Source organism: Motacilla alba, unplaced genomic scaffold (assembly GCF_015832195.1).
Source record: "Motacilla alba alba isolate MOTALB_02 unplaced genomic scaffold, Motacilla_alba_V1.0_pri HiC_scaffold_28, whole genome shotgun sequence".
NCBI classification, from domain to species: domain Eukaryota; kingdom Metazoa; phylum Chordata; class Aves; order Passeriformes; family Motacillidae; genus Motacilla; species Motacilla alba.
The window spans coordinates 2942844-2969395 of NW_024037374.1; the positions used below are offsets into that span (position 1 = coordinate 2942844).

Here is a 26552-nt window from a genome sequence, read left to right on the forward strand (position 1 = left end):
TGCTCCCGCCTGCTCTGTGCAATGCAAACAGGGGCTCCTGAGCCAGTGCTGCCGTGCCTGTGCCTGCAAGGATGAGGCACCTGTGTGAGCTGGGGGAGAGGCCAGGGCTGCAGAGGGGGGATGGTGTTGGCAGCTCCATGAGGACGCTCTGGAACGCTGCCCTGGGCTTTCCAGTGCACTGGGGATGGATCAGCCCCTGCTCTGCTGCTCCTTCCCGTGTGCCCCAGGGCCCTTGCAGAGCCCCAGCCATGCTGTTTGCCCCTAGCCTGGCCACGGCCACCCTGGGGCTGCTCACGGGGGTTTTCTGTGCTGAGCATTGGCCTGGGTGTGTTCTTGAGAGAGCCTGGGCAAGGAGCCTGCAGCCCCCAGGCCCTGGCCTGAGGCGTCAGCGCTGCCCCAGCAGTGCCCATGGCCTGTCCCTGCTGCAGCCCCGGCACTGCCACCCCCTGCACTGTGCCCGGCCCCGAGAGCACTCAGGCCCTACAGCAACACCAGGGCCACCAGGGCAGCGGGGCAGGGCCACGGCAGCAGCACTGGCAACACCAAGTGCTGCTGCTGCTGCTGGGCACAGCTGCTGGGCCAGCACTGATCTGCCCCCAGCTCTGCACACAGACATTGCTGCTGCAGCTCCAGGGAAGGCAAATAAAGGGCATCTCTGCAGAAAACTTTCCTGGGAGATCCTTTAGTTCCCTTAAAGCCACTGAGAGCGCAGCCCCTCTTTGACACAGTCTGTGGCCACAGGGAAGGTGGAGAGAAGTGAAATGAGAAATGGCACAAACAATGAAAATTGTAAGTGGATAATATGAAAAAAATAAATCAAAGTAAAAGAACCCCACAACCAAACTAACAACAAGTATCTAAATGACTTTATTTACAAGTGATTTTAAGAAATTGGCCCGCAGTTTACTGTTTCTGAAAGCATCCAGTCATCAGTCTCCACACTGCAGCCTTGAGCTCCTGGTTCCTCAGGCTGTAGATGAGGGGGTTCAGGGCTGGAGGCACCACCGAGTACAGAACAGACAGAGCCAGATCCAGGGATGGGGAGGACATGGAGGGGGGCTTCAGGTAGGTAAACACTGCAGTGCTGATGAAGAGAGAGAGCACGGCCAGGTGAGGGAGGCAGGTGGAAAAGGCTTTGTGGCGTCCCTGCTCAGAGGGGATCCTCAGCACAGCCCTGAAGATCTGCACATAGGAGAAAACTATGAACACAAAACAGCCAAATCCTAAAAAGGCACTAATGGCAAGAAGCCCAAGTTCCCTGAGATAGGATTTGGAGCAGGAGAGCTTGAGGATCTGAGGGATTTCACAGAAGAACTGGCCCAGGGCATTGCCATGGCACAGGGGCAGGGAAAATGTATTGGCTGTGTGCAGCAGTGAATAGAGAAAGGCACTGGCCCAGGCAGCTGCTGCCATGTGGGCACAAGCTCTGCTGCCCAGGAGGGTCCCGTAGTGCAGGGGTTTGCAGATGGACACGTAGCGGTCGTAGCACATGATGGTCAGGAGGAAATACTCTGCTGAAATGAAGAAGAGAAAGAAAAAGAGCTGAGCAGCACATCCTGTGTAGGAGATGTTCCTGGTGTCCCAGAGGGAATTGTGCATGGCTTTGGGGACAGTGGTGCAGACGGAGCCCAGGTCAGTGAGGGCCAGGTTGAGCAGGAAGAAGAACATGGGCGTGTGCAGGTGCTGGCCGCAGGCTACGGCGCTGATGATGAGGCCGTTGCCCAGGAGGGCAGCCAGGGAGATGCCCAGCAAGAGGCAGAAGTGCAGCAGCTGCAGCTGCCGCGTGTCTGCCAATGCCAGCAGCAGGAAGTGGCTGATGGAGCTGCTGTTGGACATTTGCTGGGGCTGCACATGAAAACCTGCTCATGGAGGAAAAGGACAGTGAAGAGTTAGAGGAGATACCTGTAACCAAAATCAAAGCCATTTCCCATATACCCTCCTCTGGAACACACATGGACACACTTTCTTGTTTAAGAGTTCTGTTTGTTTGGTTGTTTTTTTTTTACTCCTATATCTCTCCTGGTATTCTTGAATATCAGAAACCCTCAGCATTCCTGCTGCCATCTGGTAGAACAGAGCAAGTTTTGTAAGGCAAAGTGATGAGTGGAGAGTGAGAGGAGATGATCTGTCATTCTGTTCTATTCAGAGTTTCTCTGGGCTTTAACATTTCTCAGGTGGAGGTTTATCACCTTCCCATGCTTCCCCTAAAATGTCACCAGGTACTGCTGAGAGCAGATGGATCCACCATAGCCCAGCTCCACATTTGTAGCCAAGCACTCACATTGCTGATTTCACCAACCCAGCAGCATTTTCAGTGCCAGAACACCTCTGCCTCTCCCCATCAATCTTATAACTCAGAGAGGCTCTAGGACAGGTTTGCATCCTGGATTGAAGCTCCCCGCTTGGACTGAAATCTCAGGGAGACTTCCAAGTGTCCTTATGATGGCACTGGATTGAGGGAGATGCAGCTCCTTCCCTGGCTGCACTGACAGCATTGCCCAGAGCTGGGCCCTGGGGACAGCGTCACCCTGAGCCAGCTGTGCCCCCTGCCAGAGCCCCCAGTGCCGGGCAGCTGCTCCCAGCCCTGTGCTCTGCAGAGGGAACTGGGCCCGGGGCTGCAGAGCTGCCCCACGGCTCTGCTGCAGCTCTGCCTGCACAGGAGGGGCTTCACGCCTTGGAGCCCCAGCCCTGAGGGCAGAGGCTTGGCTGGGGGACAGGAGGGAGGGGGCTTGTTCAGAGGCAGGGGCTGCACTGGAGGGGATCCTGTGGACATCTCTAAACTCTCCCTGCCACAGCATTTCTGGGTTTTGTTTTCTCTCATTTCCTGATCTTCTCTCTGCTTCCTGGAGATTTTCCTCCTGCAGGTGTTTCCCTGTGCCTGATCTCTCCCTGACAGCACTCACACACCCCAAATCTCTGGGCAGTCTCCTTGGCCCTACAGAAGCCTGCCTGTGTGCAGGGCACTGTCTGGGGGCAGGTTGTGTTTGCAGCCTGGAGAAAGGACAGCTCAGAATGAGCCTGATGGGTCCAGCAAAGCTGATGCTCCTACAGTGCCTGGGCAGAGGAGGGGCTCTCTGAGACACATGAGGGATCTCCTGTGAACCTACTGATCACTAAAAGTAACAGTTCAGATGTCACAGGCACTTGTCAGAATTAATAATTAATAAATCATAATCATCTAATATTATTTATCCCCCCTTCCTGACATTGTCTAATAGTAGAAAACTGAATACAAAGTCTTTGGAAATTTCCTCATTTTTATCAAAATCCTTGTCTTGGAAATATTCTATGACTGATCAGAAACCCCTCAGCATGTCAGGGCTTCATGAGCATTTCACCTCCCCTGCCCCAGAAATACTCAGAGTTGTACTCACAGAGTCTTGTAGGCATTGGGATGTTCCAGCTCTAGGAGATCACTCCAGGAGCTGCAGCTGCATTGTCCTGCAGCCAGAGGTTCCTGTGCCAAGGGCTGGCAGGGATTCTGCCCCAGGCACTTCTCAGCACCTTCCCAGCCCTGACTGATTGAAGCTCTCTGTGCCTCTGGGCTGTGCCTGGGCTGGCTGCAGGCAGTGCCCCAGCCCTGCTGGCAGAAGAGCTGCTCATCAAGAGAAATGTGCTTTTCAAGCTCTTCTTGGTTACCAGCAGCTGCCTCTGTGCCAACAGCCAAGCCCAGCTCAGCAGCACAGACACAGCACAAGGACTTTAACGAGGCCCTGGGGCTTTGTGCTCAGGCCCTGAACATCAGGCCCTGAGAGGGAGTTGAAGAAACCTCTCCAGAGCTCCAAGTCAGAATCACACTCCAAAGTTTCTTGGACTTTTAATGGGTCCCACTGAGGGACACAACTGAGAAAGTGTCCCCAGGCCCCAGGCAGAGCAGAGAACTGCAGGCAGTGATGACAGGTGGGGACAAAGAGAAGCCAAGTCTTGGTGCCCTGGGGCAGCAGGCTCTGTGCCACCAAGGGCTGGCAGGAGACACCTTGTCCTGAGGCACTGGGGCCTCCTGGCACAGCCCCAGCCAGGCTGGGCACTGGCAGCCCCTTGTCCTGCCCTCAGCATCCCCCCCAGCCCACATGCCAGTGGCCTCAAGGATCTGCTGGAAGGAGTCCCTGGGGAGCCTTGCCCAGGAATGGCCCTGGGGGTTCCTTCATGCTCCCAGGGACTGCAGGTTTTTCAAAGGACTTTGGGTTTGGCTTTTGCCTTGGAGTCTCTGAGAGTTTTCTGCAATCATGGCCTCCAATGATCTGCTGTAATTAGTCCCTGGAGAGGCTTTGTCAGTAACAACACTCAGTGGGGCTCATTAATGCTTCAAGGTACTTCAGTTATTTGAAGGTACTTGGTGTTTCCTTTTTGATCCAGACTCTGTGAGAGGTTTGTGCAATCATGGCCCCAATTATCTGCTTTAACAAGTCCCTTGAGATCTTTGTACTGTCACTCAGTGGAGTTCATTACTACTTTGAAATACTCAATGTTTTTAAGGTACTTTGGATTTTCCTTTCCACACTGAGGTTTCTGAGAGGTTTTTGTGCCATCCTGGCCTCCAATTCTCTCCTACAAGGAGTCCATGACGAGCCTGTGTTGGGGATGGACCTCAGTGGGACCCATTCATGCCTTGAGACACTTTGGGAGTTTCCTCTGACTTTGAGTCCTGGAAAAGTTTGTGCAATCTCCTCTGAGGCCCTGAGGTTCCAGGGCTCAGCTCCAAATCCTCCACAAGGCACATTAGGATCAAGCAAGTCCTGACAAACCATGGCCCTTCCTTGATTTCCCTCTTGTGCAGCTCTGGTTCTTGTGCAGCTCATCAGGAAAGTGTCTGTATTGGTTTTGCTTTGCCAGTTGGAGATTTTTCGGCCAGTGCATCAATTAGTGTGGTGGGTTCAGTGTTGGTTATTTACCAGTGCACTCACTAGAATATCCTTACTCATTTCCTGCTATGAGGTGGGATTAGGAGAAAGGCAACTTTAAAAGGGTATAAAGAAAAATTTATTTACAGTAACTAGAAGAAAGAGTAATAAGAATCAGAACAAAACTTTCAGAACACTTGTCCTCTCCCTACAACATTTTCTTTCTTCCTGGCAGTGCAGAGACAAAACCTAAAATTTTCAGTTTACCACTTCTAAAATAGTCTTTTTGCAGTTCACTTAGGGAAAGGAGTCTCTCTTTTATGCTATGGAGACTTTAATAAATGAAAAACAGTTGTGTTGTGTCCTTTCATTTCCAGGAATAGCAACCACCTGGAAATTTGCAATTCTGAAGTCCCTCCCATTTTTTCATAGCTTTTCCCACAGTTGTGTTTATGGGCCGTTGCATCTTAGGGGGTATTAGGGGGTATAAGAAATCATCTTCTTCTTCTCTCCATGAGAAGGGTCTCATCACTCTGCTCTCTTTCTCTGTACAAACTTTTCATGGGATCACAGCTACTTCAACATTTGCTTACTTTTCAATGTGTTATAGAGAAAAAGAGAGTCTGATGTATCAATTACATCCTTCTCCACAGCTTTACAAGAGGATTTCAGCCCCAAGATCAAGGCATCTCCTCATCCCTCCCATCTGGGACTCAATTTCCCCTTCACTGACCTTGGTGTCTTCATGTTGCTCCTCTATGTGCCTGCACTTTGTCCTTTTCTCTCACTGAAGGGAGGATGGAAGCACTGAAAGAGTTCATATCTCACCCAGGGCCTGCAGATGGTTACGTGACCCCGGCCGGGCTCGGTACTTGCGGCCGGAGCTGTTTTACGATGGAGGTTTCTGCAGCGGCTGCGCCGGGGCTGTGTCAGGATGGGCTGTGCTGGGGGGAGGGCCAGGATCTCAGCAGCCAGGCCAGAACACAGCAGCAGCACAGCCAGGGGCTGATGGCTTCTCCTCCCCCTGCCTGGGGGTTGTGGGTGGACCTCAACAATGGCAGAATCTTGGCTGACCTAGCCTGGCTTGGCCCAGGGCTGCTCCTGGGGCCCTGCGGATCCTGGCTCAGCCTGGACTGCCAGCTGGGCAGGGCTTGGTAGCGCCCAGATGTTCGCAAACGCAGATGCAGCCCGGCCTGGTCTTGGCCATGCAGCCTCCCGTCCCCCTGCCCAGAAGCTGATGGGGCCTTGCAGGCTCCCCGGGAAGGAGCCCGGCCCCACGGCAGGAGCCGTCCGGCCTATCCTGGCAATGATGGGGACCAGGTCGCCCCTGTTACCTCTCTGCCAGCCAGAAGGGAAAGAGACCCTCCCAGGCTTTTTTGTCTTTAACATGTGTCTTCACAGAGGGGTGTAGAGTTTTTTTAGTGGTTTAACAGATTGTCAGTGCTCAAAGCTAATTACTGATTGATTTTCTGTCAGACATGGAGAAAACTGCTAGCAGCTTCTCTTAATACATCGCTTCTGTGATGCAAAACCACCACAACAGCACAGAGCACAGGGCTCCTTTGTCCATATGCAGTGGTCATGTGCCCGAGGCCTCCAAACCCCTCCTTGGGAGATCTCTGGGCCCTCTCCAAGGTGTTTCCAATTGAAAACATTCAGCTCATAGTCTAAGAAAATCACCAGAGGACAGGGCCAGCCTGACCTGTCTGTCCTGGCTACTGTTGTCTGGGAGCAATCCTTGGATAGATGGCATCTGGAAGGCCAAATGCTAATTTTGGCATTGGTCCCTCGACATGAATGCTGGTTCTTTTTCATAGGAACAAAGGAAGAGAGCCCCAGTCTTTCAGGGACAGATATGGGGTGGCCACCAGAGGCCATGGCCAGCCAGAGCTGGATGGTTTTGCTCTGAGAGATGCCCTTGCATAGAGTAAATATTTTAGGGACAGTACCAGTTTTAGCAATTGGCATCTGAAAAGAGGGACAGTTCTTTTCCATAGCAAGGAAAGCACGGAGTCCCAGTGCTCCAGGAGCTGATGAGAGACAGCCCTTGACATTCCAAGATCAGCCAGACCTCTCAAGTGGCCCCTGGGAGGCCAAGCCAGCCAGACCTGTTCCATGTTCCCTGGGTTCCATGGGGCCCCACAGTGTCCCAAGGGTCCCTTGCTTCCAGGAGGCCCTGAGGTGTCACAATGCCCCCTTGGTGACACGAGGCCCTGAAGGGTCACAATGGTCTCCATGGCTCCATCAGGCCCCACAGAGCCATAATGGTCTCTGGGCTCCATGAAGCCCCGCTGTGTCACCATGAGCCCACTTGGTTCCATGGGCTCCAGTGGTGCCACAATGATTCCCTTGGTTCCATGAGGTCCCCACAGTGTCCCAGGGATCTCCATGGGAAGGAAAGAACCCAGCCCCAGTGTTGCAGGGGCAGCCACCAGAGGCCAAGGCCAGCCAGACTTGATAGGACTGGCAGATTGTGCCTGGGATCAACCCTTGGATGTACAGAATTGTAGAGGTGGAATCCCAATTTCAGACAGGGCCACCCAGAGGAGAAGGACAGTTCTGTTCCATAGGAAGGAAAGCACAGAACACCGGTGTTTCAGGGGCAGATGAAAGGCGGCCATCAGAGGCCTAGGCCAGCCAGACCTCTCTGTCCTGGTAGCTTTTGTCTGAAAGCAACTCTTGGATCTAGGGAATTTGGGAGGTGGAATTCCAATTTTGGCCGCTTCTGCATAATAAGAAGGACAGTTCTTTTTCATAGAAAGGAAAGCACTGAACCTGAGTGTTTCAAAAGGCAGAAGAGGAGAGAGGTGACTCCTGGGAGGCCAATCCGGCCTGACCTGTTTGACCTGGCAGCTTTTGTCATGGAGGAATCCTTGGATATATGGAATTTGGGAGGAAGAAGCTCAGTTTTGACCACAGACCCCTTTGAGAAGAAGGACAGTTCTTTTCCATTGGAAGGAAAGCACTGAGCCCCAGTGTTTGGAAGGCGGGTGAGAGGCAGCCCCCAGGAGGCCAAGGGCTTCAAGAGGACCCATCTGTCCTGGCAGCTTTCACTTGGGAGCAATCCTTGGATGTACAGAGTTTTGGAAGTGGAATCCCACTTTTGGCCATGGGCCCCTGGAGAAGGACAGTTCTCTCCCATTGGAAGGAAAGCCCAGAGCCCCAGTGCTTCAGGGACAGATGAGAAGCAGCCCTCGACATGCCAAGGTCAGCTGGACCTGTCAGGTGGTCCCCAGGAGGCCCAGCCAGCCAGACCTGTTCCATGTTCCCTTGGTTTCAGGGGGCCCCACAGTGTCCCAATGGTCTCCTCGGTTCCATGAGGCCCTGGAGTGTCACAGTGTTCCCCTTGCTTCTGCAGTGTCACAATGCCCCCGTGCTTCCATGAGGCCTTGCAATGTCACAATGGCTTTGTGGTTCCACAAAGCCCTGATGTGTCACCATGGCCCCTGGGCTCCATGTGCCCTTGCTGTGTCACAATGGCTCCTCTGTGACACTACGGGCTGCACAAGGTCACCATGGACCCTTGGATACATGGGACCCCTGAGTTTCACAATGGTCTCCTTGATTCCATGATGCACCACAGTGTCACAATGTCCCTTTGGTTCCATGAGGTTCCGTAGTGTCACCGTGGTCGCTGTCAGAGGCTGGATGAGATCGATGTCCCGAGACACCTTGGGATGCTCGGAATGCCCGTGTGGGGCCAGGGGCGGGTCAGGCCTTGGTTTGGGGTGGGACAGAGCCCCGCCCCCAGCCCTGGCCTGGCACAGCTGTCAATAACACTGCAGGGGCTGTGTAACCCAGCTCTGATTGGCTGAGCTGTCAGTCAATCACACACACACACACACACACACACACACACACACACACACACACACACACACACGCACGCACGCACGCACGCACGCACGCAGCTGCTGCCTACCCTGACTCTGATTGTGCAATCACCTGGCAGTCCCACCCCAGGGGCGGGCCCATGAAGGCCCAGGGGGTTAAAAGCTGGAGCAGGAGGCCAGCCCAGGGTCTGGATCCTGCCTTCTGCTGGGGTTTCTGTGTTAGTGGTGCTAGAACCTGAGCAGTTGGTACCCATGTGTGTGTCTTTCTGTAGATCTTCTGTCTTTTTGTTGTTCTCTGTTTCTTCTCTTTCTCATCTCATTGACCTGGAACACTTTTGCGTAACTTACCGTCTTAAGAGTTAAAGGTTTTCAGGTTAAATTTGCTGAGTTAATGAAGTTAATGCTATTCTTAGAGTTTTATGTTAAAGTGTATGTTGTATTAAACCCTTTGCCAAAGTTCCTTGATTGTCTATATTTTGCCAGTAAAATTTGGTGTCATTTTGACCTCGTAGCCCAGTTGGTTAGAGCATGGTGCTGGTATCACTGAGGCTGTGGGTTCAATCCCTGTGTGGGCCATTCACTTAAGAGTTTGGCTTGATGATCCTTGTGGGTTTCTTCCTACCAAGAATAGTCTTTGCATCTGGCCACGTTGAGAATATCTGGTTGGTGTTTCTCCTGTGCACCAAACCCAAGTCAAGGAACCTTTGGTTACCCCCAGCATTTCAGTGTTCTGGGGTGCTCCAGCCCTGCAGGCTCACAATGGCTTCTTGGTTCCATGAGGATCTGGAGTATCACACAGGTTTATGACATTTGTCCTTACTGCCCCACAAACAGCCCCGAGGCACCTGTGAGGGACAGGCCCTGCTGTCCCAGGCTGGGCTCAGGGCTTGGCCTTTCTGCTTCCCCCAAGCAGCCCAGGCCTTGCTCAGCATTGCAGCTCCCTGCTCAGAGCCTTTGGCTCCCTGCAATCCTGGCCTCAAGGATCTGCTCTCAGCAGTCCCTGGGGAGCCTTTGGCACTCCCTGCCCTCAGTGGGGCCCAGTGATGCTCCAAGGGACTTGGAGTTTTGCTTCTGACTCCTTGAGCAGCTTCTTCAGCCTTCTCTCGCTGCCTGAGGGTCCTGGACTCAGCCCCAAAACCACAGTGAGGCTCAAAAAAATACAGGAAGTCCTCCAAAGCTCCTTCTCTTTTCTCAATGGTGTTCAAGTCTCCAGGCCTTGTGCAGCTGATTGGAGTCCGTTTAGAATACCTTCAAGGGTGAAGAATTCAAAGTGCACCTCATGAACTTTTTTCTTTAATCAAGTGAGTATTTTTTTTTTATTTTCCAGTTCAGAGAAGAGCTGAGAGAAGCATTCCTCAGGTGATCTTGATGCTGAGTGTCTCCTTAGGAGGTCTGGGCATGGAGAAGAACATGCCCCTTGAGGGCTGACCCTGTTTGGACAAGCTGCTCCTCACCCCCAGCCTCACCATGGCTGACATGGCCCAGCTGGCACTGACATCCCTGTGCCCTGCAGCAGAACCTTGTCCCCTGAGCTCTGCAGCTCCATGGCCCAGCCCATTGCACCATGTGCCACCTGCTCTCCTCAGGGCTCTGCCTGCACACAGCCCCAGGAGAAGTTTTCCTGTTGGGAAGGAAGGCATGGAAAAGCCTGGGCAGGTTTCCTGAACAACAAAGCCCACTCAGGAACCACCTGCTCAGTCCAGGCTGCCTGGAATGGTGTCACCTTTCTGCAAGGGACAGTGTGAGCAGAAATGATCTCTGGAAGCAGAATACTCTGAGTCTGCAGCTGAATTCTCTGTCCCTGTCCTTTCCCTGGATCTCTGTTGCAGATGGAAGCTGCTGGTGCCATCCTCACCTTGGACCTCTCTTTGGAATGCAAACAGATGTTCCCAGGTCTGATAAAAAGGATTTGCTCAATGTTTCAACAAAACTTTTGTGTTCCTCATGGAACAAAGGGGCCATTTTGGCACTGAGGGGGTGACGTGGAAGCAAGGACTCAGTTGTGACCCTGGGGTCCCATGGAACCAAGGGGCCATGGTGACACAGCAGGGCCACGTGGATCCAGTGGTCCATTGTGACACTGTGGATCCAAGGAGACCATGGAGACACCCCTGGACCTCCTGGAACCAAGGAGTCCATGGTGACCCAGCGGGGCTGCATGGAGCCAATGATCCATGGGGACACTGTCCATCCAAGGAGGCCATTGTGACACTGCGGAAGCTCATGGAGCCAGGGAGGCCCTCGTGACACTGGAGAACTTCATGGCACCAAATATCCATGGGGACACAGCAGGGCATCATGGGAACCAAGAAACCGCTGCTGGCAGTAGGGAAACTCATGGAACCAGGGGCCCTTGTGGCACTGCAGAAGCAACACAGCTGCTGGACCTTGTCCCCTGGCCCTGCACAGCTCCTTGGCAGGCACGGCAGGAGCAGCACCCTGGCAGCCTCGGGAATGCCCCTCTGGGATCCATGGCACACACTCCCAGGGGCTGAAATTCCCTGTTCCCAGCCAGGAAAAGATGTTCCTGCCCTTGAAGGCAAAGCTCTTAAGAAGGAGCCTGTCCTAGGGTAACGTTATGATGCTTGTATCCCCATTTGTGTGCTCTGTTTATGCTGGATATTATGTTCTGTGCTTTCAAGACTGGCTCTGAAGAGCGAATGTTTTGTTCTGGTTTTGTTATCAGCCTGCTCCCCCACGGCTGGCGGGACACAGAGACGGGACAGTGCATAGTGCGGCTTTTGCTTTTTGCTGTGCTTTCGCTTTGCTCTTGCTCCTGCTTTGCTCCTGCTTTGCTCTTGCTTTTTGCTTTAGCTCATTAGTTAGTTTAGCTAAGCAGTCTGAATTTTTCCCTGGACTGTTTTTCCTTTCCCTTTTTTTGAAACTACTTGAAACTGTTCCAGACTGGGACCTGGGAAACACCGAGAGTTTGCACTTTGTGGCCTGCAGCAGCCATCCCCAGCGCCAGAGGGACCGACAACAGAGCGACCACTCCCAAGAGAGACTTTCTGAATTTGTCATCCTTATCCAGAGTGGTAAAAGAGTGTTGTCATCCGGTATTGTTCATTCTGTGTGCTGGGGGGTGCTGTGCCTGTAAAATAAACAGGTTCTTTCCACTTGTCTCTGACAAATCGTTTCTGAAATAGTTGTGGGGAGGGGCCGTGTGGGTTTGCTTTCTGGAGGGGCCCCCTTTTTGTGGTTTTCTCCCAAATTTGCCTAAACCAGGACAAAATTTGGTGCCCAACGTGGTGCATGAGAGAGAGTGGAAAAAACCCTGTCCTAATTGTATTTTGGTTGCCATTACTCTGTGTTGGTTTAAAGCAGTTAATAGCCGTGGTTTTTGGATTCATAATGTCTCTTGGGGTGGAGGCTTGCATGCATTTCTGGTCCCTTGGGTTTTTTGAGATCTTAATATCTCTATGGACCCTGGGTTTATTTTCTCATCCAGAAATAGCTCTGGTATTGTCCCTAATACATAGTTTTTACAGCAGAGGAGCAGTGACCAGAATAGCTATCCTGCTGGGCTTGGTGGCAATGATTTGTAAGAAGTTGATAAAGGTGCTGGGGTCTGTTCCAGGGATGAATGGTTCATGGCTATGGTTATGCACCCAGTTTGTCAGAGGAGGAGCAGGGGATGAGGCTTTTCAGCCTTTGCTTTTCTTCTTCTCCTCTGAATCTGTTACCTCCCTGTTGGAGAATGTTCAGATTCCCCTGAATATTAAAGAGACCATCTTTCTGGTATTTATTCTGGTAAGCTTCCTCTATACAGTCTGCAGCTTCTCTAGAATGAGGGCTGAGATTTCTAGAGGGGCTGATGAGACCCCTGACCCAGGAGTAGACCCAGGCGTGGAAAATACTGAGTGGGGTGGGAAATGGGAGGATATGGGCCAAATCCTGAAGGAATTCTCTGACCCTATGGTGTGGGACTTTCCCCATGAACAAATTCAGGACCCAGCTGAGGTGGGGAAATACCTGAAAGAGAAGTACCATGATGACACTGAGGAGAAAAAATCATTTCAGGGAGCTGGGCTCTGGCATATGCTTATCGCACACTGCTGGATACTCTAGGGCAGCAGACAGAGGCAGCGGGGCAGGGAGATAAATCAGCAGCTATCCCAGTCTCTCAGGCTGCAGCCAACACCCCAGGCTTGAAGCCAGCAGCCAAACCAGACAATAAGCCTCAACCAATGGCTGCTGCTACTCGCACTAGAAGCGATGATGATGATGATGATGATGATGATGCAGGAGAAGTACCTTCAACACTTCCTGACATAAAATCAGGAGTCAGAGCAACAGGCACAAGATCAGAAGCCAATATTGAGTCCTTTTCCCTGAAGGACCTTTGTGGCTTAAGGAAGGATTACACCCGATGATCTGATGAATCCATAATTAGCTGGTTAGTCCGTCTTTGGGATGCTGCAGGCGAGGCTACAATTCTGGATGGCACTGAGGCGAGGCATTTGGGATCCCTGTCACATGATCCTGTCATCAACCAAGGAATGATGAGGGGGGCTGACCCCTCATAGCCTCTGGGCACGGGTCTTGGACAGCGTCGCACAAAGGTACCTGTGTGCAGATGATCTCTATATGCAACAAACCCAGTGGAAGACCATAGAACAAGGGATCCAACGCCTGAGAGAAACGGCAGTGGCAGAGATTATCTTCTCAGATGACATAACAACTAGGAATCCAGACTTGGTACCATGCACATCTGTGATGTGGCAGAAACTTGTACAACTTGGGCCACACGAATATGCTTCTGCTTTAGCCATAATGCAGCGGGATGACACGGGATGAGACCGTGCTTGATATGGCAAAGAAGCTGCGAGCATATGCAGGTGCTGTACATGGCCCAACACATGCCAGAATCGCAGCGGTGGAGACACGTCTGCAGAAGTTAGAGGACAAGATAGAGGAGAATCATAAGAAGCTCAGAGAGGAGATTAAAGAAGACCTTCTCCAAATCTCAGCAGTACAGATCAGAGGCTCTGGTACCCAGCGCAGACGTTCCCCAGATAGGGAGACAAGGTACATCCCACAAGCTGAGCTGTGGTTCTTCCTGCGTGGTTCTGGAGAAAACATTGGGAGATGGGATGGAAAATCTGCTGCTGCTCTGGCCCAACAGGTTTGTGAATTGAAGGAAGACAGGGCTCAGAGAGGAAGTCCCATCAGAATTCCTTCAGCAGCTCCAGTTGCCCATAACCAAACTGCAGGTATGATGGTGATGACATGTCTGATCCCCTTGAAGGAACCTCCAAGACATATGCCCAGGGAAAGAAGGATATCCAGGCTTAGAGGGGCCCTGCTTCTGGCCAGGTAGAGGCTAGGGAAAACCGTGTTTTCTGCACTGTGTGGATTCGTTGGCCTGGCACATCAGAACCAGAAGAGAATAAAGCTTTGGTTGACACTGGTGCGCAGTGCACATTGATCCCATCAAGTCATGTGGGGACAGAACCTGTTTCTATTGCTGGTGTGACAGGGGGATCACAGGATTTCACTTTGGTGGAAGCTGATGTGAGCCTGACGGGAAATGAGTGGAAGAAACACCCTATTGTGACTGGCCCAGAGGCCCCATGTATTTTGGGCATAGATTATCTCCAAAGTGGGTATTTCAAAGACCCAAAAGGACTCAAGTGGGCATTTGGGATAGCAGCTGTAGTGACAGAGGGTGTCCAGCAATTGAACACCTTGCCTAGACTGTCTGAGAATCCATCAACAGTAGGACTTCTGAAGGGAGAAGAGCAACAGGTACCAATTGCTACTTCCACAGTGCATCGCCGACAGTATAGAACCACTGGAGATGCTGTGATTGCCATCCATAAGATGATCCGAGAGCTGGAGAGCCAAGGGGTGGTCAGCAAGACCCACTCACCCTTCAAGAGCCCCATTTGGCATGGGCATAAATCTGAAGGAGAATGGAGATTGACGGTGGACTACCGTGCACTGAATGAAGTGACTCCACCACTGAGCCCTGCTGTGCCAGACATGTTAGAGCTCCAGTATGAGCTGGAGTCCAAGGCAGCAAAGTGGCACATGACCATCGATATTGCCAATGCATTTTTCTCCATTCCTCTGGCAGCAGAATGCAGGCCTCAGTTTGCTTTGACATGGAGGGGAGTGCAGTACACCTGGAACTGACTGCCCCAGGGGTGGAAGCACAGCCCCACCATCTGCCACGGACTGATCCAGAGTGCACTAGAAAAGGGTGAGGCTCCAGAACATCTAGAGGATATTGATGACATCATTGTGTGGGGGAACGCAGCCACAGAAGTGTTTGAGAAAGGAGAGGAAATCATCCAAATCCTCCTGGGAGCTGGTTTCACCATCAAAAAGAGCAAAGTAAAGGGACCTGCTCGTGGGATTCAGTTCCTAGGAGTAAAGTGGCAAGATGGACAGCGTCAGATTCCTAGAGAGGTCATCAACAAGATCACAGCAATGTCTCCACCAACCATCCACCACTGACAGCCTGTCCCAGTGCGGCAAAAGATGAGACAGTGAGGAAAATGACTGTCCTGGCTGCCCATGGAGCTTTTGTGGGAACTCAGGAGAAAAAAAAGCAGCAGCAACTCAGGAAGTGTTTAAGGATGTCGTTAAGTTATGAAGGAAGAAAACTTGAGAGATGAATGTGCAATAAGAATTAACCTGGTGGCTTCTGTAGAAAAATACAAATGTTTCTGTAAAAAAAATTTATAGCAAAAGGAGGGAGAAGGAGAACCTCTACTCTTTATTGAAGGCAGCGGAGAATATGGTAACTGAAGATAAGGAAAGGGCTGAATTGCTTAACACCTTGCCTATTTCAATTTTCAATAATAAGACAGGTTGTCCTCAGGACAAGTAATCTCCTGCGCTGGTAGATGGGCACAGAGAGCAGAACAGCCCCCTGGAATCCAGGAGGAAGCAGCTGCTGACCTGCTGAGCCACTCAGATGCTCACAGGTGTATGGGATTGGATGGGATCCATCCTGGGGGATGAGGGAGTTGGTGGATGAGCTCTCCAAGCTGCTCTCCATCATTTACAATCAGTGCTGGCTTAGTGGGAAGGTCTCAGAGGGCTGGAGATGACAGTGTGACCCCATGACCAAGAAGGGCTGGAAGAAGAATCAGGGGAACTCCAGGCCTGTCAGCCTGACCTGGGTGCCTGGCAAGGTTATGGAACAGATCACCTTGAGTGCCACCACAGGTCACCCACAGGATGGCCAAGGGATCAGAGCCAGGCAGCGTGGATTTCAATATCTGCATTGATGGTCAGGATGAAGGGGATTGAGTCCACCAACAGCAAATTTGCAGATGACACCAAGATGTGACTGTTGATCTGCTGGAGGGTAGGAGGGCTCTGCACAGGGCCCTGGACAGGCTGGATCCAGGGACCAAATCCAACAAGGTGAGGTTTAACAAGTCCAAGTGCCAGATCCTGCACTTTGGCCACAACAACCCCTGCAGCGCCACAGGCTGGGGACAGAGTGGCTGGAGAGCAGCCAGGCAGAAAGGGAGCTGCAGGGACTGCTGGACAGCAGGCTGGACATGAGGCAGCAGTGTGCCCAGGGGGCCAAGAAGGCCAATGGCTCCTGGCCTGGATCAGGAATGGTGTGGCCAGCAGGAGCAGGGCAGTGATTCTTCCCCTGTGCTCAGCACCCATTGGGCAGGACTTCGAGTGCTGTGTCCAGTTCTGGGCCCCCACAGTTAGGAAGGACATGGAGGGGCTGGAACATGTCCAGAGAAGGGCAACAAGGATGGGGAGGGGTCCCGGATAAAAGTCCTGTGAGGAGTGGCTGAGGGAGCTGGGGTTGTTTATCCTGGAGAAGAGGAGGCTGAAAGGAAACGAGGCAGTGTCAGGGCACAGGTTGGACTTGATGATCTCCAAGGTGTTTTCCACCCTTGCTGATTCTGGGATTCTCCTAAACCACCCTTGGAGCAGTTGCAGGATGAGCCCTGGGCCTCCTGTTCAGATACTCCAGCAGCCCAGGTGCCTCAGCTTCTCCTGCCAGCGCCAAAGCCCATCCTGTCAGTCCTGCAGAGCCTCTGCAGCTCCTCCTCACTGCCCAGAACAGGGAGCCCCACAGGCAGACACAGCAGCCCAGATGGGCCCCCCTGGCCTGGGCTGCCTCTGGCAAGGGAGCAGCAGGAGGCACTGCAGGAGCCTGCAGACAATTGCTGCAGCACTTGTAGGATGATCCTGCTCCCCAAGGGACGTTCCCATGGTGCCAAGTCAGGAACTGCAATGGGGAGTGGGGCCAGAGAGGAAAGGGCAAACAGGGATGGGCTGTTTGCAGGGGAGGAAAAGTGCTGGGCAAGAGGAAGGAATCTGGACAAGGGAAGAGTGAAGAAAGCCAAGGTGAAGCCAAGGAAATGCTCAGGGCAGTTTGGGGGTGGCTGCCAGGCAGCCCTGGCTCTGAGCAACAGCGTCTGCAGTGGGACAGGAAACTCCCAGCTGATGGGAACAAACTTTCTGGCTGAGTGCAGAGGCCAGGACAAAGCTGAGTGCTTTCCCTGGCGTCCCCCAGCCCTTGCTGGCCCCAGGGGCTGATGGCATTTGTGCTCCCTCAGGTTCATGTCCCCACAGCAACAGCATGGGGGTGCTCCCGCCTGCTGTGTGCAATGCAAACAGGGGCTCCTGAGCCAGTGCTGCCGTGCCTGTGCCTGCAAGGATGGGGCACCTGTGTGAGCTGGGGGAGAGGCCAGGGCTGCAGAGGGGGGATGGTGTTGGCAGCTCCATGAGGACGCTCTGGAACGCTGCCCTGGGCTTTCCAGTGCACTGGGGATGGATCAGCCCCTGCTCTGCTGCTCCTTCCCGTCTCCCCAGGGCCCTTGCAGAGCCCCAGCCATGCTGTTTGCCCCCAGCCTGCCCACGGCCACCCTGGGGCTGCTCACAGGGCGTTTCTGGGCTGAGCATTGGCCTGGCCGTGTTCTTGAGAGAGCCTGGGCAAGGAGGCTGCAGCCCCCAGGCCTGGCCTGAGGCGTCAGCGCTGCCCCAGCAGTGCCCATGGCCTGTCCCTGCTGCAGCCCCGGCACTGCCACCCCCAGCACTGTGCCCGGCCCCGAGAGCACTCAGGCCCTACAGCAACACCAGGGCCACCAGGGCAGCGGGGCAGGGCCACGGCAGCAGCACTGGCAACACCAAGTGCTGCTGCTGCTGCTGGGCACAGCTGCTGGGCCAGCACTGATCTGCCCCCAGCTCTGCACACAGACATTGGTGCTGCAGCTCCAGAGGAGGCAACCAAAGGGCATCTCTGCAGAAAACTTTGCTGGGAGATCCTTTAGTTCCTTTAAAGCCACTGAGAGCGGAGCCCCTCATTGACACAGTCTGTGGCCACAGGGAAAGTGGAGAGAAGTGAAATGAGGAATGCCACAAACAATGAAAATTGTAAGTGGATAATATGAAAAAAATAAATCAAAGGAAAAGAACCCCACAACCAAACTAACAACAAGTATCTAAATGACTTTATTTACAAGTGATTTTAAGAAATTGGCCAGCAGTTTACTGTTTCTGAAAGCATCCAGTCATCAGTGTCCACACTGCAGCCTTGAGCTCCTGGTTCCTCAGGCTGTAGATGAGGGGGTTCAGGGCTGGAGGCACCACCGAGTACAGAAGTGACAGGGCCAGATCCAGGGATGGGGAGGAGATGGAGGGGGGCTTCAGGTAGGTCAAAAATGAGGTGCTGACAAACAGTGAGACAATGGCTAGGTGAGGGAGGCAGGTGGAAAAGGCTTTGTGCTGTCCCTGCTCAGAGGGGATCCTCAGCACGGCCCTGAAGATCTGCACATAGGAGAAAACCATGAACACAAAACAACCAAATGATAAACAGGCACTGAAAGCAATGAGCCCCAGTTCCCTGAGATAGGATTTGGAGCAGGAGAGCTTGAGGATCTGAGGGATTTCACAGAAGAACTGGCCCAGGGCATTGCCATGGCAAAGGGGCAGGGAAAAGGTATTGGCCGTGTGCAGCACAGAATAGACAAAGGCACTGGCCCAGGCAGCTGCTGCCATGTGGGCACAAGCTCTGCTGCCCAGGAGGGTCCCGTAGTGCAGGGGTTTGCAGATGGACACGTAGCGGTCGTAGCACATGATGGTCAGGAGGCAAAGCTCTGTTGAGATGAAGAAAAGAAAGAAAAAGAGCTGTGCAGCACATCCTGCATAGGAGATGCTCCTGGTGTCCCAGAGGGAATTGTGCATGGCTTTGGGGACAGTGGTGCAGATGGAGCCCAGGTCAGTGAGGGCCAGGTTGAGCAGGAAGAAGAACATGGGCGTGTGCAGGTGCTGGCCGCAGGCTACGGCGCTGATGATGAGGCCGTTGCCCAGGAGGGCAGCCAGGGAGATGCCCAGCAAGAGGCAGAAGTGCAGCAGCTGCAGCTGCCGTGTGTCTGCCAATGGCAGCAGGAGGAAGTGGCTGATGGAGCTGCTGTTGTACATTTGCTCGGGCTGCACATGGCGACCTGTTCATGGAGAAAGGAAAGCGATGTGAAAGGGGAGATACCTGTAACCAAAATCAAAGCCATTGCCCATATACCCTCCCAGGAACACATAGACATGGTCTTCAGTGTTTTCAACAGCTGAGGTTTTGTTTATAAGCTCGTCCATGTCTTTCCTGATATTCTTGGATATCAGAAACCCTCAGCATTTCTGCTTCCCTCAGGTAGAACTGAGTTCCCTGGGGAAAGATGATGTGTGGCGACTGGGGGGAAATGATCTGTCACTTCATTCTGTTTGGATTTTCTCTGGGCTTTCACTTTTCTCAAATGGAGGATGTTCACACTCCCATGTTTTCCTTCAAAGATCACCAGATATTGCAGAGAGCAGATGGATATCCCACAAATTAGCTCCACATTTGTAGCCAAACGCTCTCTTTGCTCATTTCACCAACCCAGCAGCATTTTCAGTGCCAGAACACCTCTGCCTCTCCCCATCAATCCTATAACTCAGAGAGGCTCTAGGACAGGTTTGCATCCTGGATTGAAGCTCCCCGCTTGGACTGAAATCTCAGGGAGACTTCCAAGTGTCCTTATGATGGCACTGGATTGAGGGAGATGCAGCTCCTTCCCTGGCTGCACTGACAGCATTGCCCAGAGCCAGGCACTGGGGACAGCGTCACCCTGAGCCAGCTGTGCCCCCTGCCAGAGCCCCCAGTGCCGGGCAGCTGCTCCCAGCCCTGTGCTCTGCAGAGGGAACTGGGCCCGGGGCTGCAGAGCTGCCCCACGGCTCTGCTGCAGCTCTGCCTGCACAGGAGGGGCTTCACGCCTTGGACCCCAGCCCTGAGGGCAGAGGCTTGGCTGGGGCACAGGAGGGAGGGGGCTTGTTCAGAGGGAGGGGCTGCACTGGAGGGGCTTCTGCCGGGATCTCTAAACTCTCCCTGCCACAGCATTTCTGGGTTTTGTTTTCTCCCATTCCCTGATATGCTCTCTGCTTCCTGGAGATTTTCCTCCTGCAGCTGTTTCCCTGTGCCTGATCTCTCCTTGCCAGCACTCACAGACCCCAAATCTCTGGGCACCCTCCTTGGCCTGACAGAAGCCTGCCTGTTTGCAGGGCACTGGCTGGGGGCAGGTTCTGTTTGCAGCTTGGAGAAAGGACAGCTCAGACTGAGCCTGATGGGTCCAGCAAAGGTGATGCTGCTGCTGTCCGTGGGCAGATAGGCTGAAAGCACATTAGGGATGTCCTGTGAACCTACTGATCACTGAAAGTAACAGTTCCAATGGCTCAGGTACTTTTCAGAATTCATAATTATTAATTCATTATCAACCTTTCATATTTATCACCCTTCCCTGCCCTTCTCCAATAGTAGGAAACTGAATGCAAAGTCTTTGGAAAATTCCTCATTTCTTTCAAAATCCTTGTCTGGGAAAAATTCCATGACTGATCAGAACCCCTCAGCATGTCAGAGCTTCATGAGCATTTCACCTCCCCTGCCCAAGAAATCCTCAGAGTGGTACTCACTGAGTCTGTAGGCATTGGGATGTTCCAGCTGTAGGAGATGGCTCCAGGAGCTGCAGCTGCATTGTCCTGCAGCCAGAGGTTCCTGTGCCAAGGGCTGGCAGGGATTCTGCCCCAGGCACTTCTCAGCACCTTCCCAGCCCTGACTGATTGAAGCTCTCTGTGCCTCTGTGCTGTGCCCAGGCTGGCTGCAGGCAGTGCCCCAGCCCTGCTGGGCTGGCAGAAGAGCTGCTCAGCAAGAGAAATGTGCTTTTCAAGCTCTTCTTGGTTCCCAGGAGCTGCCTCTGTGCCAGCAGCCCAGCCCAGCTCAGCAGCACAGCCACAGCACAAGGACTTTAATGACCCTCTGGGGCTTTGTGCTCAGGCCCTGAGCATCAGTCCCTGAGAGGCAGCTGAAGAAACCTCTCCAGAACTCCAAGTCAGAATCACACTCCAAAGTTTCTTGGACTTTTAATGGGTCCCACTGAGGGACACAACTGAGAAAGTGTCCCCAGGCCCCAGGCAGAGCAGAGAACTGCAGGCAGTGATGACAGGTGGGGACAAAGAGAAGCCAAGGCTTGGTGCCCTGGGCCACAGCAGGCTCTGTGCCACCAAGGGCTGGCAGGAGACACCTTGTCCTGAGGCACTGGCCTCCTGGCACAGCCCCAGCCAGGCTGGCCACTGGCAGCCCCTTGTCCTGCCCTCAGCATCCCCCCCTAGCCCACATGCCAGTGGCCTCAAGGATCTGCTGGAAGGAGTCCCTGGGGAGCCTTGCTCAGCAATGGCCCTGGGGGCTCCTCAATGCTCCCAGGGACTGCAGGCTTTTCAAAGGACTTTGGCTTTTGCTTTTGCCTTGGAGTTTGTGAGAGGTTTGTGAAATCATGGACTCCAATTCTCTGCTGTAATTAGTCCCTTGAGATTCTTTCTCAGTTACAACACTCAATGGGGCTCATTAATGCTTCAGGGTAGTTCAGTTTTTTAAGGTAGTTAGTGTTTGCCTTTTGATACAGACTCGATGAGAAAGATTGTGCAGTCACAGCCTCCACTTATCTGCTTTAATTAGTCCCTTGAGAGCCTTTATCAGTAATGACACTCAGTGGGGCTCATTATTACTTCAAGGTACTTGAGTTTTTTTAAGGTATTTGATTTTTCCTTTTTGATACGGACTCTATGAGAGGTTTGTGCAATCATGGCCCCAGTTATCTGCTTTAAGGAGTCCCTTGAGAGCTTTGTACTGGCACTCCGTCGGGCTCATTAATGCTTTGAGATACTCAAGGTTTTTAAGGTACTTTGGGTTTCCTTTCCACACCACATCTCTGAGAGGTTTTTTTTGTGCCATCCTGGCCTCCAGTTCACTTCTTCAAGGAGTCCATGAGGAGCCTGTGTTGGGGATGGACCTCAGTGGCACCCATCAATGCTTTGAGACACTTTGGGGTTTTCTTGTGAATGTGACTTGTGGCAAGGTTTGTGCAATCTCCTCTCAAGCCCTGAGGTTCCAGGGCTCAGCTCCAAATGCACCACAGGGCTCATTAGGATCAAGCAAGTCCTGACAAACCATGGCTCTGCCTTGATTTCCCTCTGCTCCAGTGCAGTTCATCTGGAAGGTTTTCCTTTTACAGTTATGGAGAAACATTTCAATGAGGTTCTAAGAAATATGTAATCCTATTTTAGAGCACATTTTATCACTGTTCTCTTTTGTGAAGAGCTGATTGCAGCATTCTGTGATTGATATTGATGTGGGGCTGCTCGTAAGGAGGTCTGGACAGGTCAGAGAAGTTGTACCTTGGAGCTGACCCGATGTAGACAGCCTTGCCTCACATTCCCCATCCTCATGTGAGAAAAAAATTTCACTTTCAAAAATTTAAATAGTTTCATAAGACCTTATCAAAATGCAACAGAAAAACTGAATAAAGAAAAGAACACAGTGCCAGGAGCAAAGGATTTAAGCACCATATGTTTATCTACAAAATAGATGCTCTGTCTTTTATACCTCCAGTACCTCTCAAAGTCTTTTCAATCAACTCCTTCTTCGCTGTCCAGTGGTGGAGATCACTTTCTTACAGCTTGATTGCAGGTCAGGTGCTGCCATAGTAACAAGCCCACCCTCCCAAATGCCCCAACTACTGAGGCCAGCCTGTGATAACAATGCAAGGGGGAGGGGAAAGATAACTATACATCGACAAAACTTCTCTTAACATATACTTTATATTCACCCCTTAATTGTGAGAGTCAACCATAGGATTACTCACCTATAACAAACCCCCCTTTTCTTTTTCTAGAAGTCATTTTGCTCAAACAATTAGGTCAAAGATTTTCTCTCTCTCTTGAAGGAGTCATACCAGCATCAGTTGACATGGGCAAGGACAGTGGGAACAGGAGAAAAAAAATCTCAGTTTTTCCTTAGACACACTTATTTGGAATGGACAAAAGGGCATCACAGAGGTCTGGTATGGCTTTAACCGCCATCTACCGTGCCTGTGTGGCTGCTGCCCATAGTCAGTGTAGCTTAGGGGTGAGTACAAAGGCAAACTCAGTCTAGTTGGCCTCTAGTCGCTGTTGAATTAAAAGACAACTGAGGAATGATAGAGGTCTGTTCTCGCCTTTTGTCCCGACCTTACCATGCCTGAGGGACTGCTACCTGCAGCAGGGCTATGGAGTCTTCTTGGTAGCAATCAAAGGGGCCAACCTGGTCTTGCCCTCTATTCCTTTGTCTTATTTTCCTAAAGAAGCTGTGCCATTACCTTTCACAGTCCCTTGTGTACTTCCCCTCAACAGATGCTGGTAATTCTCACCCATTAAGACAGGAAGACAGTTCTCCAGCTGGTTGGTGGAAGCCTGACTCTACTTTTTGGGCATCTTGGTGTTTTTCTGGTTGTCTTTCAGTCTCTGCTTGAGAGTCAATCTCGTTTCACCCAGCCTGGATGTTATAGTCCACTCTTTGCGTTCTTCTGCTGGGCCTTTGACTCTGTTGGCTTGAGTCCATCCCCGCTCTGCAGTTTGCATGGCTGATTCGGTGGTGAGCAGTACCTGAAAGGGATCTTCCCACTGAGGAGTTAGAGGCTGATCTCTCCATGACTTAATCATCACCCAATCCCCAGGATTAATATTATGGATTCTGAAATCCAGGGTGGTAGTTTGAGGAATTTCCCCTTTATGCCTTAGCCCTTCTAAGGTTTGTGCTCTAGACAGAACATATTTCTTGGCATTGGCTTCCCCTTCCTCACAGGGGGCAACCTTCTGGAGTGAGGTCAGGAAGGGTAACCCAAACATCATTTCATAGGGTGAGACCCCCAGATCTGACTGGGGTTGGGTTCTAATTCCTAATAGGGCTAAAGGGAGACATTTGATCCATGACATTCGGGTTTCAATCATTAGCATAACTAGAGCTCTTTTCAGAGTTTGATTCATTCTCTCAACCTGACCAGAACTCTGTGGATGCCATGGAGTGTGTAACTCCCATTTCATTCCCAGGGGCTGAACAACCTCCTGCAATATCTTTGATGTGAAATGAGTTCCCTGGTCTGAATCAATCCTGTTTGCCATCCCATATTGGGGAATGATTGATTCTAGAAGTGTTTTACTCACAACATTGGCATTGGCTTTCACAGTGGGTACCACCTCTATCCAATGAGTCAAGTGATCTACTACCACTAGCAAAAACTTCCACCGTTGTACCTGGGGAAGCTCAGTAAAGTCTACTTGGATGTTTTGAAAGGGCCTGAAGGCTCGTTCTCACCCTCCTCTGGGTGTTTTCCTCATGGTTTTCTTATTCACTTGTTGACATATCACACACCATTAATTTACTTGCTTCGCTATTCTGAAAATTCGTATGCATCCCCAGTCCTTTAGAAATTGATCACTTTGTGCTTGAGTATCCCAGTGTGTTGTTCATGTATGCCTTCCAGCATTTTCTTGGTCAGGGGTTTATTCAACTAGACTGAGTTTGCCTTTGTACTCACCCCTAAGATACACTGACTATGGGCAGCAGCCACACAGGCACGGTAGATGGCGGTTAAAGCCATACCAGACCTCTGTGATGCCCTTTTGTCCATTCCAAATAAGTGTGTCTAAGGAAAAACTGAGATTTTTTTTCTCCTGTTCCCACTGTCCTTGCCCATGTCAACTGATGCTGGTATGACTCCTTCAAGAGAGAGAGAAAATCTTTGACCTAATTGTTTGAGCAAAATGACTTCTAGAAAAAGAAAAGGGGGGTTTGTTATAGGTGAGTAATCCTATGGTTGACTCTCACAATTAAGGGGTGAATATAAAGTATATGTTAAGAGAAGTTTTGTCGATGTATAGTTATCTTTCCCCTCCCCCTTGCATTGTTATCACAGGCTGGCCTCAGTAGTTGGGGCATTTGGGAGGGTGGGCTTGTTACTATGGCAGCACCTGACCTGCAATCAAGCTGTAAGAAAGTGATCTCCACCACTGGACAGCGAAGAAGGAGTTGATTGAAAAGACTTTGAGAGGTACTGGAGGTATAAAAGACAGAGCATCTATTTTGTAGATAAACATATGGTGCTTAAATCCTTTGCTCCTGGCACTGTGTTCTTTTCTTTATTCAGTTTTTCTGTTGCATTTTGATAAGGTCTTATGAAACTATTTAAATTTTTGAAAGTGAAATTTTTTTCTCACATGAGGATGGGGAATGTGAGGCAAGGCTGTCTACATCGGGTCAGCTCCAAGGTACAACTTCTCTGACCTGTCCAGACCTCCTTACGAGCAGCCCCACATCAATATCAATCACAGAATGCTGCAATCAGCTCTTCACAAAAGAGAACAGTGATAAAATGTGCTCTAAAATAGGATTACATATTTCTTAGAATCTCATTGAAATGTTTCTCCATAACTGTAAAAGGAAAACCTTCCAGATGAACTGCACTGGAGCAGAGGGAAATCAAGGCAGAGCCATGGTTTGTCAGGACTTGCTTGATCCTAATGAGCCCTGTGGTGCATTTGGAGCTGAGCCCTGGAACCTCAGGGCTTGAGAGGAGATTGCACAAACCTTGCCACAAGTCACATTCACAAGAAAACCCCAAAGTGTCTCAAAGCATTGATGGGTGCCACTGAGGTCCATCCCCAACACAGGCTCCTCATGGACTCCTTGAAGAAGTGAACTGGAGGCCAGGATGGCACAAAAAAAACCTCTCAGAGATGTGGTGTGGAAAGGAAACCCAAAGTACCTTAAAAACCTTGAGTATCTCAAAGCATTAATGAGCCCGACGGAGTGCCAGTACAAAGCTCTCAAGGGACTCCTTAAAGCAGATAACTGGGGCCATGATTGCACAAACCTCTCATAGAGTCCGTATCAAAAAGGAAAAATCAAATACCTTAAAAAAACTCAAGTACCTTGAAGTAATAATGAGCCCCACTGAGTGTCATTACTGATAAAGGCTCTCAAGGGACTAATTAAAGCAGATAAGTGGAGGCTGTGACTGCACAATCTTTCTCATCGAGTCTGTATCAAAAGGCAAACACTAACTACCTTAAAAAACTGAACTACCCTGAAGCATTAATGAGCCCCATTGAGTGTTGTAACTGAGAAAGAATCTCAAGGGACTAATTACAGCAGAGAATTGGAGTCCATGATTTCACAAACCTCTCACAAACTCCAAGGCAAAAGCAAAAGCCAAAGTCCTTTGAAAAGCCTGCAGTCCCTGGGAGCATTGAGGAGCCCCCAGGGCCATTGCTGAGCAAGGCTCCCCAGGGACTCCTTCCAGCAGATCCTTGAGGCCACTGGCATGTGGGCTAGGGGGGGATGCTGAGGGCAGGACAAGGGGCTGCCAGTGGCCAGCCTGGCTGGGGCTGTGCCAGGAGGCCAGTGCCTCAGGACAAGGTGTCTCCTGCCAGCCCTTGGTGGCACAGAGCCTGCTGTGGCCCAGGGCACCAAGCCTTGGCTTCTCTTTGTCCCCACCTGTCATCACTGCCTGCAGTTCTCTGCTCTGCCTGGGGCCTGGGGACACTTTCTCAGTTG

General features: G+C 51.6%; 1 protein-coding gene and 2 pseudogenes across 1 annotated transcript; 1 reads left to right on the forward strand and 2 right to left on the reverse strand.

Annotated features, from left to right (window-relative positions):
• LOC119696322 overlaps nt 1–26552 on the reverse strand; it is a 2199709-nt pseudogene that overhangs the window by 2064594 nt on the left and 108563 nt on the right.
• Nucleotides 1–26552, forward strand: part of LOC119696323 — a 1148804-nt pseudogene that overhangs the window by 1065322 nt on the left and 56930 nt on the right.
• LOC119696379 (olfactory receptor 14J1-like) lies at nt 904–2960 on the reverse strand. The gene is made up of 2 exons (XM_038126095.1): nt 2946–2960; nt 904–1839 (listed from the first exon to the last, which is right to left on the reverse strand). The coding sequence occupies exon 2, from the start codon at nt 1834–1836 to the stop codon at nt 904–906; it is 933 nt and encodes a 310-aa protein (XP_037982023.1). The 5' UTR covers nt 1837–1839; nt 2946–2960.